Consider the following 21,490-nt stretch of genomic DNA (forward strand, 5'->3'; position numbering starts at 1 on the left):
TTTATGAACCTTGACAGGGTGGCATTGTGTCTGTGACTAAACCACTGGAAGGACGAAAATGCTGCAATTTGGGGGTTAAAAATGACACAAAAAAGTGGTGGCCAGGATAAATGACTGTGTCACCAAGTTGCAACACTGTGTACACACACGCAGACACACACAAACAGAGAGAAAGAGAGAGAGAGAGAGAGAGAGAGAGAGAGAGAGAGAGAGAGAGAGAGAGAGAGAGTCTATTTTTAGCAGAAATCTTTGCTCCATTAAAGTGTACTTTAAACTCAAAAATTAAAAGTGGGAAAACATTCAGTGCAGCACTGTCTTTTTAGAATTAATACGCCTAAAAAAATCAGGCTTACTGAGCAATTTCCAGAGAGGCAGAGAAGAAAAACAGCAGAAGCTGTGTAGCATAAAAAGACATTATGATAGCTGTAAGCATTTTCAGGGAGTGAGAAATTAAAAACATGGTTTAAACTGCTTTCATGCACATACACACACTCCTGGGGACCCCCCCCCCTTCTCCCAATCTCATGAGACATGTCGAAAGGTAGCAACAGATCTCTTCTGTTGACTGGAATGGACTTCCTTTGGAAGCCTGCCTTCAGTTAAGATCCATCACATGCTCTCCAAATGTTATTTCAAACGAGAAGCTTGTTGCCTTCCTTCCACCCTGCTGCTACCAGTAGGTGTCTCGGCACAGGCCAAGTGATGAGAGAAACTACAGAACAACAGGAAAGCCAGAGAGGAGAAAGAAGGAAAAGCCTATTAACTGCCAGCATGGCCGCTCTGAAATTATCACATCCAACCTGGGCCTCCTGTTGTACACAGGAAGCAGCATTTGTAACAGGCTCTATCAGCCAGACCCAAGGCTGTAGCTGGAGCAAAGGAACAAACTCGCCTTGATGGATGGGGTAGGGCATATTTCCCCTTTGGGGACAATGGGAGAAAGAGAACCAATTTAAAGGGAGGGAGGGCAGAAACGAAGAGTTTAGACAGGATGCGGTTGCCCAGCAGGGCTGGTGATCTTACTGTGAAGAGACGTTGGGAAGCAGATGCCAGAAGGGGCACTTTTTGCTGCCTCCAACCACTCAAGTCCCTGTGTTATGTTAACTTTTTCACTTCGTTGCGCCTGATAATTTGAACTCTCTGACAATTGTAATGTACCATCACCACATCACAAAGGAAAAGAGGGACACTCTGCTTTACTTGCAAGCGCTACTCTGACACAATGGATTGCCATCTGAACACCTCACTCTTCAGACAATGCTGAACCCTCTTCTCTACCTCTGTGATGTCACATTTATAGCCTGTGGTGCACTGGTTTCTGAAGACGGTATTGGCTATAGAAAACCAACCAACACTATAGGCTACCAACAAGAAAGTTCTCTATTTAATAGTGTGAATAAAGTGAGCAAGCAAACAACAATGTGAATAAAGTGAGCAAGCAAAAAGACAGATAAACACTTATGTGCACACCGGAACTGGCAAGCAGTCTCCTCTGTGCATTGCATTGAGTTCCACTACACCCCCTATTTTTTGTATATTTCTGAAGGGTATGCCAACAAACTTAAAATGTGAGAATGTTTAGCATCACAATAGATCTGGTTTTCCTTCTTCTAGAATAGGTACAACTGAAACCACATTCTGCATTTGGATATTACCTGAGCAGGTAGCTATTGCAGAATGCAGGAGAAACTGGTGTTGGAAAGTGCTATGAAGTCACAGCTGACTAATGATCCCATAGGATTTTCAAGACAAGAGACATTTGGAGATGGTTTGCCATTGCCTGTTTCTGTGTGGGCTGAGAGAGAGTTCTGAGAGAACTATGACTGGCCGAAGTCACCCAACAGGCTTTATGTGCAGGAGTGGGGAATCAAACCCATTTCTGCAGATTAGAGTCTGCCATTATTAACCACTACACCATGCTGACTCTCAAAAAGAAATCCACTGGCACTTTATGGTCATGTGCATGCACTGACATTGACGTCCAGGTGCATCTTTTTCTGTTTTAGCAGTTTCACTCCTCAAGATCTTCGGAAAACATTTCAAGTGTAGGCACTCTAACAAAAGGCCTTCTCAACATCTCCCCCAAATGGTAAATAGGAACAGCTGGAACACACGTGAGTGGAACTTATAATGTCTTGTTTTCATAACTTTTCTGAAATGTGGTCAGTCTGAGTCAATTTCAAAGCACTTGAAATGTTCAACACCATATTAATTATGATAATCATTTGACTGCATGTTGGCATTCATTCTCAGAGTAGTTCACTTGTAATAGGTACAACTTAGGTCGAAATAAACTACTGAGATGGTGCTGAATCAGTTGTTTTCAGATGTGATTAGCACACATCCTTAAGTATCTCTATCACAACGTATCAGGAAAATTGTGAAAACTTTGCTTACTGGATATTGATTCATGTGGTTGCACTACAAGACTATTCTTCTATTCCCACCCTGCACTAGCAACTAGATCCGTGGTGGCGAACCTTTGGCACTCCAGATGTTCATGGACTACAAATTCCATCAGCCCCTGCCAATTGGCCATGCTGGCAGAGGCTGATGGGAATTGTAGTCCATGACATCTGGAGTGCCAAAAGTTCGCCACCACTGAACTAGATGCTTTCTTCACATGAATAGGGCATATGTTGGCACATCCTACAAATCTCTCTGGAAAAAAATAGTAGAATAGGAAGGAGGCATGTGATTAAGTTCAGCTCCATGACACACACATTTCAACATTGCATGGAAAGTGGTCACAAGGGAGCCAAACGCAGCAAACCATGCTGCATTGCAACATATATGTCAAGCTGGGTTGGAGAAGTTTTCACTTCCTGCTCCTGCGAAGACTTTTGATTCCTAAGATTCATCCAGCTTCTCTTTAAGTTTGCAACTGTGGGTACAATAAAAAATTATTCCTTCACATTTCCATTGCCTATCTAGCATACAAAGCTGGATTCTGAAACCGCACCTTCATCCCCCCACATTTAACAGCCCCAAGAACAGGCAACTCAAAAGAACCCTCTCCAGCATGTTAGCCTACTCCCCACTTCTGGAGTTGAAGTTTAGTTGTTCCCTTCCTCTATAATCATTCATTTTCATTAGGGAAAAACAGAGAGTCCACCTGAATGCTGAATTGTCAGGACCACAAGGGGTTAAAAGTTGAAACAACAGAGGAAACAAAGTGAGGTGTAAAATATAAACCCAAAGAGACTCCACTCTGTTGACATATGGCTTTAAAACAGCTTCCAGCAGCAATGAGTAAAATAATAAGGGTAATAATTCCATAAAGGGGTAGTTTGCTGTTTCTGCTGCAGTAAAATATTGGATTTTAAAGCCTTCTTAACAGAATGATTTATCAGAGGCCATTTTGGAGTTGCTGTTGTTGTTCTGGTTGTTGTTTGGTTTTCCACACCTCACTGCGAGATGTGTTAAATGCAGGAGCCAGAGGGATTCTTGGACGAAACCCCTCAGGTGTCTCCGCTGGTAATAAAAATCCTCATTTACTCTGTCAGAGGGAGCTTGCCTATTGCTATTATCCCAGCCTGACACTATGAATCACAGTGGGAAATCATCCAGCCTCATCTCATTTCCCTGGGATGTTAAAAAGCTTATAACTTTTGATGTGTGTGCCGAGGACTTGCAATAAATCGACAGCGGTAATGCTAACCAAATGCTCTCGTTACCGGCTTTGGGGTTGCTACTTGCTCTACGGGCTCTGCTTTATGTGCCTGGTATGCTGTATGCTTTCCCCCCCCCTCAAAGAGCCGAGAAATGTCTCACATAATTCTCACACAAATGGAAGAAGTTATAGCACATGAATAACAAGAGGATGGAACATTTAAGCCAGTGGAGGGGGGATCTGCATTTTTATTATGATAATGCTCTGCACATGTATGCTTTGTTTATAATGCATGTGCTAAACAGCTGTTAACTAATGGAGTACAACTGGTTTGCTGGATTGGCTGCAGCATTCCCCCTTATGGTGATAGTCCATAATCAAAAAGCAGCCTAGTGTTATGAAAACTCACACAGAGAGAGGTTTCTCATGCTCCCAATTTAGCATGGGCAGGCACAGCTAGGAAGCATCCTGTGGAATGGCAGGAACCTCCCATGGTGAATATGTGGAGACAAACCAGACCAAGCTTATGTACCCCTCACATCTGGATTTTGAGATTTGAGAGTTTTGTCTTTATGACGGATCTATTCCCTGATCCCAGCCAGCATTCCTATCTGGAGTTATGGCATTCTAGTCTATCCTACTTTTTTAAAGGATTAGAAAAAATAAGGTAACCGTAGGAAGAATGAAAGAGGAGATTCCTGGGTTTCTGTGTCTCTAGAAACAATCATTTTTCCATTGAAACACAGAGCCAGCCAATAGCTACTTTTTCTAATGTTCTTTGACCCAACTTAAGCCAATCTCTCAAGGCATATCTATGCTACAAATTTGGATTGGTTTATATCAGTTGCACTGTCCTGGCTTCCCCACAAAGAATCCTCAGATGTTTGGAGAATTCTTTGTGGAAGATCCCTCTATGCTCTAACAGAATTACAATTACCAGCACAGGCCTTCCAAACCATAAGTTGTGCTATATTGTCTTTTCAGTGAGAGAGAGCCGCAGGTTGCAGACCCCTGTGCTAGACCATCAGTTCTGAAGACATGCTGAATTCTCCCACTGAAATCAGATGGACATAAATGTATTTGTTCGACACTGACTCTCAATATAAAGTTCACAAAGCATTTTACAACGTTTAAAAAAATACAGCAAAACAGTGTATGAAATGGATAAAACTGGAAATCAGTGGAACTGTAAGGGGAGAGATATCAGGCGTGTTTCACCTAGTATGTAATGGAATCAATCAGTTGCACAAGAAAATTCCATAGATACTGTGCTACACCTGAAAAAGTTTGTTCCTGGTAAAAACACTGTTGCTTACCTGTAACTGTGTGTTCATCTAGTGGTTATTCCCCATTGCAATTTTTAAAACGTTTTAACTGTTAAGCTAGCATAACACTGTGCAGGCACACGTGGGGACTGCAGTCCAGCAGGCAAGCTGTGGGTAATTTTGGTTATCTTAAAAGAGTTTTCTAACTGTAGAATAAATGCTCCCCTCCTCCTAAGTCATGAGCCTCAGGCTATCCAATCTTCCCGCTCAGGGCAGCGTGACCAAGGGAGAGGGGCACACTCAGAGGTGGGATCCAACCAGTTCTCACCACTTCTCTAGAAGTGGTTACTAATTTTTTCTGAGTGCCAAGAAGGGGTTACTAAAGCAACCTCCCTGCCCAATAGGGACTGGAGTTGCGTGTGTGCGGTGGCGCCACTGTTTGAATCCCACCACCATCAGAACCTGTTATTAAAATTTTTGGATCCCACCATTGGGCACACTCCCTCCCTTCAGTTCTCCCTTCGCCACCACGGGAAGTCACCACTTGAGCTAGATGACAAGCCACAGTGGGTAAAGCCGTTATTTATTTATTTTATTTATATTTTAAATTTCTAGGCTGCCTCTTCCCCGGGGGGCTCGAGGCGGCTCACAACATGGCTGTTGTCCAACAGCAACTCAAGCGACATAACTTAAACATATTAAAACACCAGCAGCAGTTACATACAGTTTAAAACAGTTCATACAGTTTAAAACAGTTCAAACAGGCGCCCGTTCCTAAGGCTAAAAAGCAAGGAAAAAGAGAAAGATAAGAAGAAGAAAGGGAGGAAACAGGCGGGCCCAGATGGAATCACAGCAGGCCCAACCAAGATGACAGAAGATGGAAATTGGCAGCCTCAGATACAGTTCCAATTTCAGTTTCAGTTTCAGTGGGGGGGGGGCAGTAGAGCCTCTCCAAAGGCCCGGTGGAATAGTTCTGTCTTGCAGGCCCTGCGGAACTCACCAAGATCCCGCAGGGCCCAGACCGATAGAGGTAGAGCATTAGATGAACAGTTACAGGTAAGCAACAATCCCCACTTATCGTAAGCCCCGCGCTACTTGAGGAGAGTAGCGCGGGGTTCCTCCTCCCTCCCCACGGCAGGGGCGGCCTGGCCAGCGCCCAGCCGCCTGCGGCGGCTGCTACGCTCGATTCACATTGCCCCCTTAGTGCGCGGCATCCCAGGCGCTCTTCCGAACGGCGCCTTTTGACGACCCCGCACAGAAGCGGAGTGCGGTAAGGGGCGCCCTGTTGGCTGGCTGGCAGCACTGAGGATGCCTGTGGCGCTGAGAGCAGCGCGCGACATAGGGGGGATGGAAGGGAGTGGGGAAAGGCCCACTGTTTTTCATCATTGTGGCCACAGTGCAGTCCCACATGGGAGAATGGTAAGCTTACATGCTGTGTAGGTGGATGTGGCATAATCAACGTAACATTGATTGTCCCACAGTCATCGCAGCCCTGGCAATGATGTCTGCAGCGTAATGCCTAACAAAAGTTAATGGAGTAGACCACATTGCTGCCTTACAGACTTCATTAAAGTCCACATGTGATGCGAAAGCCATAGAGGCCACCAGTGCCCTAGTAGAGCGCGCCCTAATGACAATTGGGCAAGGGGTCCAAACCTTAAGGTAAGCAGTTTAATGGTAGAGGTGACCCATCTAGATAGAGTGGAGCGCTTCTTAGGTCCTGATACAGCTCTGATCAGCTCTTCTTAGGCTGATACAGTGGAGTTCTTCTTAGGTCCTTGAAAGATACGAACAAAGTAGGATCCTTCCTGAAGGATTGTGTCCAGTCAATGCAATAGGAGAGGGCCCTTCTCACACCTAGAGAGAGTAAGGCCCTGTCCTCTTGAGAATGAGGGTTTTGAAAGAACACTGGCAGAACTATATCTTGGGACTGATGAAATCTGGATACTACCTTTGGCAGGTGTTCTAGGCTAAGCCATAATACCACCTTACCTGGGGAAAACTGTGTGAACAGGGGGTCACAGCGAAGTACCCTTAGATCACTAACTCTGTGTGCAGAGATGATGGCCACCAGGAAGGCCATTTGATAGGATAGAAACTGCATATAGTATGAAGCCAGAGGTTCAAATGGAGCCTGTGTGAGCTGGCTAAGCACTAGTGTAAGACTCCACTGAGGAACAGGGGAAACAAGTTATTAAACCCCTTAGGGAATCTCTTCGATAGTGGAAAAAGAAAACAGTGAATGTGTGCCAACCGCATTATGGAAGGCAGAAACGGCTGCCAAGTGCACTTTAACAGAAGAGTTGACTAATCCAGATCTCTTCAGGGACAGCAAATAGGAGAGCACCTGGTCAACTGGACAGGAATAAGGTTCTACATCCTGGGATGTTACCCAGGTGACAAATCTAGCCCATATGACTGCATAAGATTTCCTGGTTGAAGACTTCCTGAAAGCCACCAGTACCAACAAATGTCCTCTGACCACCCCATTAAGGCATGAGGAGCCAGGCTGTGAAATGTAGAGAATCTACACTGTGATGGAGTACCTGACTCACCTTCAGAAGATCTGTTTCTGGGGGAAACAGAATGTTCCTGCCCTTGGACAAGTTTCACAGGTACTTGAACCAAGGCCTCCTGGGCCAGAAAGGAGTGAGCAAAATCAGGCTGGCTCTGTCTGATTTTGCCTTGGCTTTGGGTATCAAAGGTATGAACAAACAAATGTACAACAGCTGTCTGGACCAGCTGACCTGAAATGTGTCTCCCGTGGAGTGCAAGCCCATCCCTCCCCTGGTACAGAACCAAGGGAACTTGGGGTTTTTGGGGGAGGCAAACAGGTCCACAGTCAGTTCCCCCCAGGTCAAGAACACAGGACAAAGGTCTGCCAAACTCCCCTTTATGGTGAGTGTCATGCCCACACAGAGGCTTTTGTTATTTCCCCATTAAGCTTAAGTTTCCCCATAGTTAGCATGGGTTTAGTTCATTGTTAAGTCTTCTAAGGGAGAGTATTTTAGTTAGCCCCTGTCCCTTTAAGACATTTCCCAATAGACAGTCTTCCTTTTTTACCCAGCAATCTCCTGTTTTAGTTCTAGCCAGTCAGTCAGAGCGAGCTGCCAAGGATAGCTGGAGACTGGAATATTCATGACGTATATGGTGGCCAACAGAGCACAAGTTAAGGCTAACAGTAATTAGAACCAGACAAGGATTGAAAGAACTGAAAGGAAGCAAGACACCGTGGACTTTCTTGAAAGCAGCCAAGAGAAGACACAGTCTGCAGCTTCAAATCTGCTCAAGGCAAGCAAGTACTCTGATTTAGATAGACCCAAGGGAGGAGTTAGGGTCTTGAATAAACCTATTGTCGAATTGTTGAACCTGGCTTGTATCTCCGCCACTCTGTCCTAGCCAAGTACAGGACACCAAAAATAGATTCACTTGGGGGGGGGGGGGCAGAACAGCTGAAGACTCAGTTGAGCTTGTCCACCCAGTTGTTGGATGAGCTCACTACATGAAGGCCTGACAAATAAGAGTTGTGGATCACCGCCCATTCCCAGATCTTGCAGGCCTCTTTGCATAGGGAAAGGGAACTGGTGCTGCCTTGCTTGTTGTTGTAGAATTTCATTACCATGTTGTAGAATTTCATTACCATCTATTTACAAAAATCTGGTTGTCTGTGATTAATCATACTCAGTATTTTTATCAGAATATTTTGACATGTAGACCTTCTTATTCCCAAAGGTTTGTGTGGGTAACAGTGTTATATTTTTTTTATTGTATTCACCTCATCAAATTACACCGGTGAGGCAGACTACTGTTTTGCAGATGAGGAACTGAGGCTGAGAGATCATGATTTGCCCAAGGCCACTGAGTGACATGTTGCCCCGTCTGGGAATAAAGAACCGTTTTCCACAACTACCATCTAAATCCAAGTATAAACTAATCTGAATCTACCCACTGGGGAACACTGGTTCTCAGACTATATTACGCATATATATATATATATCCCCATTTAAGTATATTCATGTTCAAAAGGAGAAAGTGATTGATTTGCTGCATTGAAGTCTTCTGGTTTAATTTTTGAGGAATATAAACACAAGATCATTATCTTTTCCTAGATTCACTTTGATTTATGGCAGGGCAATGTATGCAGGTGCCAACACAAATCTATCTGCGCTGCTTTCTCCCTACTCCTCCATGTCCCTTAAAATTCCATGTTTTTACAAGTTGATTGCAGCTGTATAGACCAGAGGGAAATCCTTCCCATATACAATCCATCACACTGGCTAGACATTTTATGGAGAGAAAGGGCTTTTTGCTCAGTTGCCTAAGGCCGATTACTTGATTTGACAGACCAATGGCCTGATCCAACATAGCAAATCCTGTGGTTTCATGTTAATGATCCAGATGTTTTTTGGCCTGTAGTTTCATATCTGGCTATGCTGAGACTCTGATACACTGCATTTATTCTGGCTATGATGCTTTCAAATGTTCACAGGGAGCTACTGTTAACAAGCCCTGACAGATTTACGGTCACTAGACAGAGTCTGGCAAATGCACACTTTAAAAATATTACAATTACTTATGATGAATTTGTAAAGCAAGAACTACTGAGGTTTTGTACTATGTCTGTTCATATAATATACATTACTTCCAAATCTAAAGACAGGTTCACTCAAATGACCCAGTATATAGATTCAAAACACAGGAGGTCACAGAAACAACTCACAGGTATGTGAGCTCCCAATCTTTTGAACAAAGGGTTTACCAAGGAATACATCTACCACAAAAAAGGGATAGAAAGGGCACATGCTCTTAGAGATATAGACATAGAGGTGCCAGATCACAACATATCCTCTTTGGGGCTGCAGTGGTGGTGGATAAGAATGTATAAGCACAATATTTTTTTTCACGTGACTGTTAGCATGTATAACATATGAACCTGGAACTTCCGTGAAACTACCCTGAAGCTACCACGACATGTAGCATTTCAAACTGTGACCCGACGCATGACCATGACTCAGATAAATGCGCTACACTATTCCCTGGGCAAGAAGGGCTGATCAGACAGACTGAAGTGACATGATTGAAGTGCCAACATCTATGTTCCCCAGAGGCATAACTGGGTCAGAGTGTGCTTGGTGTGCACTCTGTGTTTTCCGCCCCCTCCTTGCGGAGCCCTGCCCCCACTCCCTGTCCCTACCCCTTACCTTAGTACAGGTTGGAGAAGCAACCTATTCCCTTCAGGCTAAAAATGGCCTTGTGGGAACTACACTTCCCATGAGACCCTGGGGCTTGCAAGGTCTCCTGGGAAGTGTAGTTCCCACCTGGCCATTTTCATCCTGAAGGGAACAGGCCACTTCCCCAGCCTGCACTGTTTCACGAAGGTAAGTATGTGGGGGGGGGGCGCTGCAGTGGGGTGAGAGGGGGGACGCTGCAGTGGGGTGGGAGGGGGACCGCTGCAGCGGGCAGGGGATGATTTTCTACCCTCCCAGGCGCACGCTCAGTGCAATGTGCACCCCCTGGCCCCCTGGTAGCTCTGCCTCTGATGTTCCCAAACACACTTCTCATTTTGGTGAAGTCCATACTGACTCACAATGGTTCACAAAAGAGAACATGTAAAAATGTGATCATCTGGCACTGAAATGATGCCTATGTGAGGTAGCTCTAAGTACATCTGGTGGCAATGCAAAACCATCAGAATCACCTGAATTCTGTTGCTTTACTTGCAATTGTTGGGAGGTTGTAAAAAATGTAACCAAATATATACACTTTAATCCAATTGCCTCAATAACTTCCAGCAATTATAACGGGATTAATTCCAAGGACAGTAGTCATGTGAATTTTCATGTATGTGACACACAGCACTCTTTATCATACTAGTGGGATTCCCAGCTCTTCTTAACCATTACTTCTCTGTTCTCAGATCCATACCGCTTTCCTCCATTCCATAAAACAAACAAACATATCCTATACTATGGACCTTCAATCTCCTTGACCAAAGACTTGGGCTATCGTGTTCAGATATTCACTGGGGAATAACAGTAAGCACCTTAAAGCAGCTGCATTGTTGGGCAGCTGATAGGCAGAAGCTTAACAGTGTTCTAGCCATGCAGTGGACAAGAGTCTGCTGTTCAAAGCACAAGGAGGATTTACAGATTCAAGAGGACAATCACAGTCACTGGGGGGAGAGCTGACTGATCTCTAGAACTTGTAAATAAAACAGCCAATGTGAAACTGGACCTGATGCATCTTTGAAAGAAGTCCAGAGCCACACCAGTGGCCGCTTGGTTGCAGTAAATCTAGGTGGCCTGGTGGTCAGAAATCAGTGGAGAGCCTCTTCTGTTATATGTGAAACAGCTGAGCTATGCCAATACACAGCAAGCATGAGAGATTTTCCTAATAACCTCAGCACAACCAAAGTTGCAGCAAAGGGCACTTGCACAACAGGGAAGTGAACACAAATAAAAAGGATTAACCTGCCAATAACACATTCTGCATGCTGAGCTGCAGCAATTTATGAGTAACAGCCAAAATCCTAGTATCCGTTGGTGTAATTATCATTACAGAATAATCCAGGCTGAAGTGACAAATGAAAAGGATGTTACTGAGTGTGCAGAAAAACTTGTTTTGTTTTTTAAAACATTCTACACATTGGAAGAAAGTGTACACCCATTTAAGACCCTACCATGCCCTAATGTTACAAGAAAGAACTTGAGTCAATGCATCCGTGGCAACCTTTGTCAAAGACAGCTAATGTAAACCTTAGTTGAAATGAAAAATATTATTATTATTTATTATTATTATTTATTAGTCTTATATACCACCCTCCCCCGGAAGGCTCAGGGCGATTCACACACAATTACACAAAGCAATTAAATAGATAAATAAATTCCATACATTTTAGCATTTAAAACACAGCGCTCTGATTATACTTCCATTCCAAACAACAGGTGGCGTCCAACAGTTTAAAATCCCCTAAAAAGAAGGGGCACCCATCGGCGGCTGGCCTCTCTGAAAGCCCGGTGGAACAGTTCAGTCTTACAGGCCCTGTGGAACTCATTTAGGTCCCACAGGGCCCGGACAGCTGGAGGAAAAGCATTCCACCAGGCAGGGGCCAGGGCCGTAAAAGCCCTGGCCCAAGTAGAGGTCAGCCGCATCATGGAGGGGCTGGGGATCACCAACGAATTTGCCTCTGCTAAACACAGAGGCCGAATAGGGACATATGTACCATGCACATTCTACCAAATGCACTAAAACGCTTACAATATGCAGCTACATGGGCATTGCTCCTACATTCAAACTATCTATTTATTAAATCACAGTACATTATTTCTCTGAATGGATTTGGTGACTTCGTTCAAAATATCTGAATGCTATCTCTTCATCAGAGCACTCAGAGAAGTAAACAGTAAATATTAGTAACAAACCAAATGCAACATAATTCTCAATAAAATATAATTCACCAATCAATCATCTGTAAAATATCCACCAAACCCTCAAATAAGTATTAAACAAAATAGTAAATTTTTTAAATTGCTGCAACAATAATTAAACCATGAATTAAATAGACAGCCACCCACTGGAAATTAAAATGTAGCCTATAAGAAGCTGTAAAGGGGTAAGAAGCAAGCAAGCAAATAAAACTTAAAAAGCCACTCAAATAAAAGAACAAAAATTTAAAAATTGCCTAGGCACAAAAACACAAACAAAAAGAACAGGTTATAGAAAATGGGGAGTGTTTCCCAAAAATAGGTGGTAGGGATCAGACTGTATCCCTCATGGCCATTTATCTCAGATAGTGGTGTCACCAGGGCAGCTATGAGATAACATAGTGTCCAGGCTAAGATCTTATCAGTGCAGGTCCTTTCACCCCCAAAACCTAGGCCAACTGGGGATCAGAAACAAAGAGGCAGTGAAAATATTTCAATACTAGATGTGCTGGCTTTAGGGAGCAACTTTGCCACTGCAGTCTGGACTGCCTTCAAGCACAGCTCCATATAAAGTGTATTACAGTAATCAAGCCAGCAACAAAATTAAAGGATTAATTTATAATCCTTATAAATTATTTTAAATAAATATTTCTCCCATTTTTAATAAATGTGATAGGTGAGGGTAGGTGAACTATCCCCCCACCCCCACACACATGCATTTTAACAATTTTTGCAAACAAAACAAAAAATGGAAATAAGCCTATTAAGCTGTAGGCCTTGCTTCCCTGCACATTCGCTTGTATCTTCTGTTATGTTAATTTTGACCAATGATAAGTGGTTGCTATGTCAAGGGTTGTACTCATATTTACATGAAAAGTTATACTAAGAAGTCAGGTAGATTTTCCAGCAGCTAAATCATATAGCTATTCTCAGCCCTCCTGCCCCCCTTCCTTCTTAAAATGCAGAAACCCAAGTAGTACTGGATGTGCACTGGGGTTCAGGAAACTAACTTGGAAAGAACAAAGTTATGGGACCAAGGGAACAGCCGTAAGAGCAGCTGCACACAGGGGAAAATAAAAGATCAGCTTCTGCCTTCAGCAAACCAAGCCTCTATTTTGGGAACAGCAGATACTTACTATCTGAGCATTCCCAGTGCTTATCAAGGAGTTATTTATGTACAGAAATTATCCGAAGGATCAGGGCAAAACTCAGTTCTGATGCAAAAAAAAAAATACTTTATTCTTATCTGTAAAGCTACCATAACGCAAACTGCTGAAACATGTACGTCACAATATCCCACATCCAAGTCAGTAGCTATTGACTATCTGACCATCTATTAGCTGCTGTTTGGAGTTCTTGACACCATGTGTGTAAAACATGATTTAATGCAACAAAAATAAGTGTAGGATCTGAGAATTAGACCCTTCTCACATCACACTAAATCCTCTAAGAGGAAATCACTTTCCAAAATAGGTGTATTTTTTTTTAATTCTTTGCTAATTCTTTTCCTCCAGGTATCAACTGTGAGCTGGAAATTGATGAGTGTTTGTCACAGCCTTGCCTGAATGGTGGAAGTTGTCATGATAGTCTGGGTGGCTATTACTGCTCCTGTCCACTTGGTTTCCACGGTGATTTATGTGCAGTCAACATTGATGAGTGTGCAAGTCAGCCATGCCTCAATGGAGGGGAATGTATAGATGATATCAACAGGTATGCATTCTCAGGAGGTGCCCAGCTCTTGTTATCTATTCTAATAGACTGGAACCACCTCTGTGTCAGGTGGGCTGCAAATGTAATTCTGTAAGTTCTGTTTGCCAGATGAATATTTGATTTTTCATTGATCTCAAATAGAACTTGAGACCGACTTAGAAATATACCTAAAAACTAATCTTTCAGCCAAACTGTAGAAGTTAATTTAACTGTAGAAGTTAAGTCCTAAATGAGCATCATTCCATTTATTCTGAAATTCTGATGGTATATTAAGGCTATTTTTCTCAGAATAATCTGCAATACCATGCAGGCAGACTGATACTCAGCGCTGCTAAGTTTTAATATTCAAGTTGAAAATTGGGAAACTGATTTACAAGAAACGATAAACTGGCAGTTGATGCACTGCATCTAGTCCCCACTGTCATTTTCTCACACTGTTTCTCATCCATCCACTGTCACATTGATCTTGCACATTCTCCCCTATCCAGAGGGATATGGATGGCAGGGACATGGAAGGGGACCCAGAAGTACATGCATACCATGACATCACTTCCACAGAAAACTGGAAGTGGTATCACATCATTCTAAGAATCACTGGAAACACTATGGTAAAACCATACCTCTTATTTCTGTGATCATGCTTGCCTCATGAGAAGTGGGTTTTTTCCTGTTGTAAAAAGTATGTTGGGCCACTATTACATGCATTAGGAACATTAAGGATCATTCTCTGTTTCTGATTTGGGAAATAAGGATTTCTCTGAAGAAATTATTCCTCTAAAGCAATGTATAAAAAGGATGCTAAAAAAATTTAGATGTAAGAATATGTTTGCAAGCTTGCTTCATAAAAAAACAAGCCATGGTTGATAAAACAAAGTCTACTTGTTACACCTTATCATCTTAATATATTTCCTAAATACTTCTATGATATGATTCTGTTTATATAATTCAGTTAGTTCAGTAACACATGCCAATTGACAAACACAATTTTGATCTCCTTTGTATTTTTGATCCTGCTACAAATAATAGATTATGCATTTGAAACTTCAATTCAGACCTGCTGTGGGTAGATAATATTTAATGACTGTGGGTTAGAATTCCTTATTCTGCCTGAGTAGCTGTTATTTATAGCCCATTTCAATATGCTCCAATAGAGCTGTCCACTGAACTAATCTTTTTCATGCTAGGATCAGATCTCCACTCTCTTCAAGTAAAGTGAAATGAAGCATTATTCAGCATCAGCTGTAATATGCAGAGGCCATTCTCAGGATGGGCTCCTACTGAGTTAGGCTTTTAAAGGGAATTACGTGTGTAATAAGATAGGGTTTCAGTCATTATTGGTAAACGTAATAGTTTCTTGCCAAACAAATGCAGTAGTCTTCTGTCTTCCCTGAATGCTAGGATGTACTCCTTGCAGCTCCCCCTTCCGAGACAGCAACTCAAAAAGGCAACCAGCAGGTGTTTGAGTGAGCCAGGGACATGCAGGGGGAGGGGCATGGTCTGCCAATGGAATTACATCATTTCTGGAGGAAACTCAGAAGTGACATCAGGCCACTGTAGGAACCACTGGAAACAATGCGGCTTTACCACCAAGTTTCCAGAGATTTCTGGAGTGGACTGACATAACTTTTGGGTTTCTTGGAAATAATGTAACACCATCAACCATAAAATATTGTTTTAGATATCCAGAAAACTCAGCAATAGCAGAAAACATGATAAACCAACCTGGACACAGAATATTATTTGAAAACACAGAAATTCTGGGCCACTCTGACAACCACTACGTCAGACTACACAGAGAAGCCATTGAAATCCACAAGCACATCGACAATTTCAACAGGAAGGAAGAAACCTTGAAAATGAACGAATTTGGCTGCCAGTGTTGAAAAACACTAGAATCAAGACAGTGACTAATCAGCTCCACACAAACACAGGACAACTATAGACAATAGCAATCAAAGGGAACAAAGACCAGGATACTTCTATTCAGATGCATTCACCTATTGACCTTGCTATCTTCATTGTTACTCACATGCTACATACTTCTTTGTGACTCACATGCCAGGCTACTCTATTCAGATGGCCTCACCTTTTGACCTCACAGTATATATACTCCACTTGCTTTCCATTCCTACTATCAGATCCTCTGAAGATGCCAGCCACAGATGCAGGTGAAATGTCAGGAGAGAATGCTGCTAGAACACGGCCATACAGCCCGGAAACCACACAGCACCCCATTTTAATATCTGTTCTTGTTAAAAAGATATACTCCTTAATTAAGACCAGTAAAATGTGGCCTGATTCTCAGTGAAGTGCACACTCAGTGGTCCATTCCACACAGCCTAAATAAGACATCCTGGGGACACTAAAAAAGGCATCCTGGGTAGGCACTCCACACAGCTTGCTTCCCAAGTTGTCCTCAAAATGTCCAACTTTAGCTCAAGCTATCTTTTTTAGAGAACGCTTCAAAGTGCACCTTTTCCCCCTTAGCTGCCAGTGAGATGCCTCCTGCCTGGCTGTGTGGAAGGCAGAACTCAAGAGCCATCTAATGTTTCCTACTCATTTCACTCTCTGGTCAGTTTCACCCTCAGCTTGCACCCAATATTTTGTATGCAGCTGAAGGGATTCTCCCTGCTGCCATTTGCTGAAGGTTATCCCAGGATGTTTGCTCTGCTGGCTCCAATCCTGGGTGCCTTTTCAGCCTGAAGAATATTTAGTTGTACTCAACTGGTCCTGCCAATTCTGGCCATATATAGTTTTCCTATTTTTTAACACTTTTAATGTTAATCTCTATAGCTACGCAGACAAAAATACAAAAATCTTAGCCACTAAGAAGACCCATCTACCTCCCAGTGAGAAACATTGGGTTGACTTGGGCCCTTTCTGGACAGCACAGGGAGAGCGGGTTGCAAATTTAAAACAATCCCCAGAGAAAATAACACTAGAGAATCTCTATGTACTCTTCAAGCTAAAAAGGCACCCAGGATTGGAGCCTGCAGAGCAAATGTCCTGGGGCAACTTTTCATCACATAGTGACAGGAAGAATCCCCTCAGCTGCACACAAAGTGTTGGGCACAAGCTGAGGGTGAAACTGACCAGAGTGCAAAATGGTCGGGCAGGAAACAGTCTCTTTCCTTGTCTGATGCCTTGCTGTCTGGAAAGCACACACCTCTTTTTAAGATGTCCCACAGATGTCTTTTTTGTGGTATGCAGAACGGACCAGTGTCTGGGCTGTATTACTTTGGACTGCATGAGCAAGTTCTCATGACTGAATGTGTGTGTAAAGTGCCATCAAGCCACAGCTAACGTGACCAGCAAGGGGCTTTCAAGGCAAGTGAGAAGCAGAGGTGGTTTGCCATTGCTTTCCTCTGAGAATCTTGCTTTGTGGTATCCTTACCAAGTACTAACCCTGCTTAGCTTCCAAGATCAGATGAGGCTGGGCTATGCCAAGCTGCCTTCCGTCCCCTCCCCTCATGACCAAGTATCCTATAAAAACATTACCTACATGTAGAAAACCAGCATGTTAGAGAGAAGATCAGACTAAGGCCCTTTCCGCACGGGCCCAAAGCGGCGGCGGTGGGCCGGTAATACATCGTTTTGGTGGGGACTGCTCGCACAGGCGCCGCTGCCAAATTGCTGCAGTGGTGCCCAGCTCCCGCCAAAATGGTGTTTTTGACTCTTGCTCAGGGAGCAAGGTATTTTGGAAACACCGGCTTCCATTCGGTGCCATGCGAATGGCGCCGGGTGGAAGCCAGCGTTTCTCTCCCAGCCCTCCCAAACGCTCCTTACATCTGGTCACCTTTTGTCACATTGTGCAGACCAGGAGACACGCCCTCTGGCCTCATTCTCCAGCGGTGTCGCTCTGGCAAGGAGGGGGCGCGTCCCCTGGCCTCCACAACGCGACAGAAGGCGACCGGAGGTAAGGAGAGTTTGGGAGCGACGCAGCCTGTGCAAAGACTGCGCCGCCACCGCTGCTTCCAGTGGGACCATCCATGCAAACGGTCCCGCGGGGGTGCGCCAGCATAAACTATGCCGACACACACACCCCAGTGCCCTTGCAGAAAGGGCCTAAGATTGACATTCTAGTTCTTAATCTACAGAGAATTATTCAAAATAAAAGAACGATTGTGTGGTGCTACAGCCCAATGAGAGATCTTGTCACCTCTGTAAAGTAGTTGAGAGTTTTCATGCCAAGAATTCTTGAACCAACTTCCACATTTTTGATGATTATAGAGAAAAGATTTGGGAAGTTTTAAAAATTAAATAGAAATATTTTACATTGAAATAGTTTAGACAAATGATTTGGCTGTACAAAACAGCGAAACTTTGGAACCAGGTCTTGAAAATGCAGGCCACTGCCTCTCCCTGTCACAAAGAAACAGATGTGACATTCTGCTAGAATTCCCTACTCCTTTTGAATTGAACAATAGCTGTGATTTATGCCATTGGCAGTATACTGCAGTAAAACTGGCCATGGAACTAATCATTCTAATGGCAGAGTAAGATCTTCTGCTCTCAGTAGATAAAGCAAAATGCATGTTTTGGGATATCAGCTGCTTTGCAAGTATTATTTGCACTAGTCAGGACAATTCTGAACTGATCTAAGTTTCGTTTTAAAACTTAAGCCATTTGAATTCAGGGTGTACTGAGATTTGACATGGGGGGGGGGCAACATGTGTATGTCAAATACATCTGCATGTCGAATAAATCTCCTGCCACTTACAAACTTGTGTCATGTGTGACAAATGTTGATTGTTCTTCAATATTAAAAATGATCTTATAAAAACCACAACACGGTTGATGTGGATGGGAAGCACTGCACAGAGACAATGGAGAAAAAGAAACTGAAAACTTTTGAGATGTGAAGGTAGATCAGAAGATATAAAAGAACAGTATAGTAAAAAAAGTTGATAAAGAAATCTTGATCATGAAATCAGTACAAAAACCAATACAGTGAAGAATTGTCAAAAGCTGTGAATTAACTCATTCCCCCTCCCCAATACAGATACGACTGCAACTGCACAGACACTGGACACATGGGCCTGCACTGTGAAACTCCCATTCCTTCATGCTGGTCACACCCATGCCACAACAATGCTACTTGCAAGGACACAGCAGAGAGCTATTTGTGCCACTGCTTGCCAGGTAAGCACTTTTTTCCCCCACACCTTCATGCCTAATTACATCTCTGTGTTCATATAAATTCTGCATCAAGAAAAGCCACAGCTAGGGCTTTAACCATAAAGTTTCTAATTATTGTATTGAATTTTTAAGGTTTTGTTTAAATCATGAAGTAAATCATGAAGTAAGTTGCCCTGAGCCTGACTATAGTCAGGAAAGTGTGGCCTACAAATCCACATAACAATAACAATAATGGCCAAAGACGCAGAAAAAAATCTCACATTTGCTGTACACGATGATTTGAAGCTCTAGGGGAAATCAGAGACAGAAATCCAGTCACTTGTGGACACAGTTTGAATATTCAGACATTTCAATGGAACTTGGCCTGGAAAAAATGCACCTCTGTAGCAATAAAGACAGTCAAGATCACTGACAGTGACGGCATAGAAATGCCTGATGGCCAACTAATCAAGTGCAACCAAAAGGAAACCTATAAATACCTGGGCATTTTGCAGCTGGATAACATGAGCTAATGAAGACTGCTGTCATCAGAGAATGCATCCAGAGGGTCAGGAAAATTTAGAAATCTAAATTAAATGCAGGAATACCATCAAGGCCATCAAGGGACACACCCATCATCAGGTACACCACCAGATTAATAAACTGGACACAGACTGATTTGGATGGATTCGATATATAAACTTAGAAGCTTATGACAATAACTATGCCTTACACCCACATAGTGATATTGATAGACTATACCTTCCCCAGAGATCTGGTGGCAGAGAGTTACCGCAAGGAAAGGAAACAGTAGAGAAGGAGAAACATTTGTAAGTATTGGATATTGTTATGATTTTGGTCTATGACTGCAAAAAAAATGTTCGTTTGAGGAAGAGAAACATGCGCTGGCCGATTATGTGAATGAAAGTCAAGAGCAGACACTGATTGAAGTGAAGAACAGGCATCTAGTGAAAGCCCAGAAAAACAAACCGGAGTACAGAAAAAATCTGATGAAAACAAAGACTGAAAGCTGGCACAACAAAGCATTGCCAATTTCTGGAGAAGATCAAGGACAAGGTGGACCATGAAAAGACCTGGCTGTGATTAACAAGTTGGATTCTGAAAAAGGAAACTGAATCACTGATTTTAGCCATTCAAGAGCAGGTCATTAGGACAAATACAATCAAGGCCAGAATCGAAAAATGTTCAAACGATCCCAAGTGCAGATTGTGCAAGGAAGCTGACAAAACTGTAGATCATGTCCTCAGCCAAGACTGAGAATAAACAGAGGCACAACTCAGCAGCCAAGATGATCCACTGGAATTTATGCAAGAATTACAACATCAGGACAGCTAAAAACTAGAGGGAACGTTGTCCAGAGAAAGTCACAGAAAATGAGAAGGTCAAGATCTTGTGGGCTTCTGAATCCAAACAGACCAAGTGTTGGCACATAATACACCGTACATCAAAGTGATCAAAGACAAGAAAGTAACCATCACTGACATAGCAATACCCAGTGACAGCAGGGTCATTGAAAAAGAACAAGAGAATGTCAATAATACCACAGTTTTAAAATCGAGATTCAGCGACTACGGCACAAACCAGCTGAGGTCGTCCCAGTGGTAATCAGCACCCAGGGTGCCATTCTGAAAACGCTAGGGCAGCACTTGAAAATCTTCAAATCAACAAAGTCAACATCAGTCAAATTCACAAGGCAGCTCTGCTGAGATCTGCACAAATGCTACACTAATACATGACAGAGTCTTAGGTCTCTGGGTGAGGCTCGAATTGTAATGAAAGGCCAACAACCAGCTAAAGAACTGGCAGCTGTGATATTAAACGAAATAATAATAATTCTAAACCAAAAATAAACCAGGGTTTTGTGATATAACAAATTAGTTTTTGTAGAGAGCCTCTGCACATTCATTCTATTCATGAACATTTATTCTATCGATGGGATATCAATGAAATATGCAGGGTGCTTAATGCATCACCCCTGACCACCAGAAATCCTATTTAATTCTGGTATGGCTTTGGAGATTTCACAAAGCATTGCTAATATGCTTTGAAGTCTCTCATCACAGCCATATGGGATAGAAACTTGCTTGGAAAAAAAACAACCCTCAGAACAATATGAATGACTACCACATTCTGTAGCTGTTCTGCACTGGCACAGAATCACTGACTACACAATGCTGCCCTCACAGTCCCTGCTGGGAGTCAGAAAGAAACAATGCTAGAAGAGCAGTGATATCAGATCACCCTGTTTTTGTTGTTGTCATTGATGACGATGAAGTCTTGCATTAATGGCTACAGGCCAAAAGATCGTAGCCCTTTTCATATGCCCTAAGGAAGAGGAT

General features: G+C 43.0%; 1 protein-coding gene across 4 annotated transcripts in view; it reads left to right on the top strand.

Moving 5' to 3' along the window:
* CRB1 (crumbs cell polarity complex component 1) overlaps positions 1 to 21,490 on the top strand; it is a 160,214-nt gene that overhangs the window by 49,113 nt on the left and 89,611 nt on the right. For 2 of the 4 annotated variants that reach the window (XR_007244568.1, XM_048497123.1), the window contains exons 3-4: positions 13,817 to 14,012; positions 19,015 to 19,154. Coding sequence is in view for 3 of the 4 variants with exons in the window: in XM_048497123.1 (XP_048353080.1) it covers positions 13,817 to 14,012; positions 19,015 to 19,154 (336 nt within the window). In the remaining variant the exon portion in view is untranslated. Of the gene's footprint in view, positions 1 to 2,006; positions 2,115 to 13,816; positions 14,013 to 19,014; positions 19,155 to 21,490 lie in introns of all 4 variants that reach the window. The other 2 variants (XM_048497121.1, XM_048497122.1) reach the window with 2 other exon arrangements.

This window comes from Sphaerodactylus townsendi, linkage group LG05 (assembly GCF_021028975.2).
Source record: "Sphaerodactylus townsendi isolate TG3544 linkage group LG05, MPM_Stown_v2.3, whole genome shotgun sequence".
Classification (NCBI taxonomy): Eukaryota; Metazoa; Chordata; class Lepidosauria; order Squamata; family Sphaerodactylidae; genus Sphaerodactylus; species Sphaerodactylus townsendi.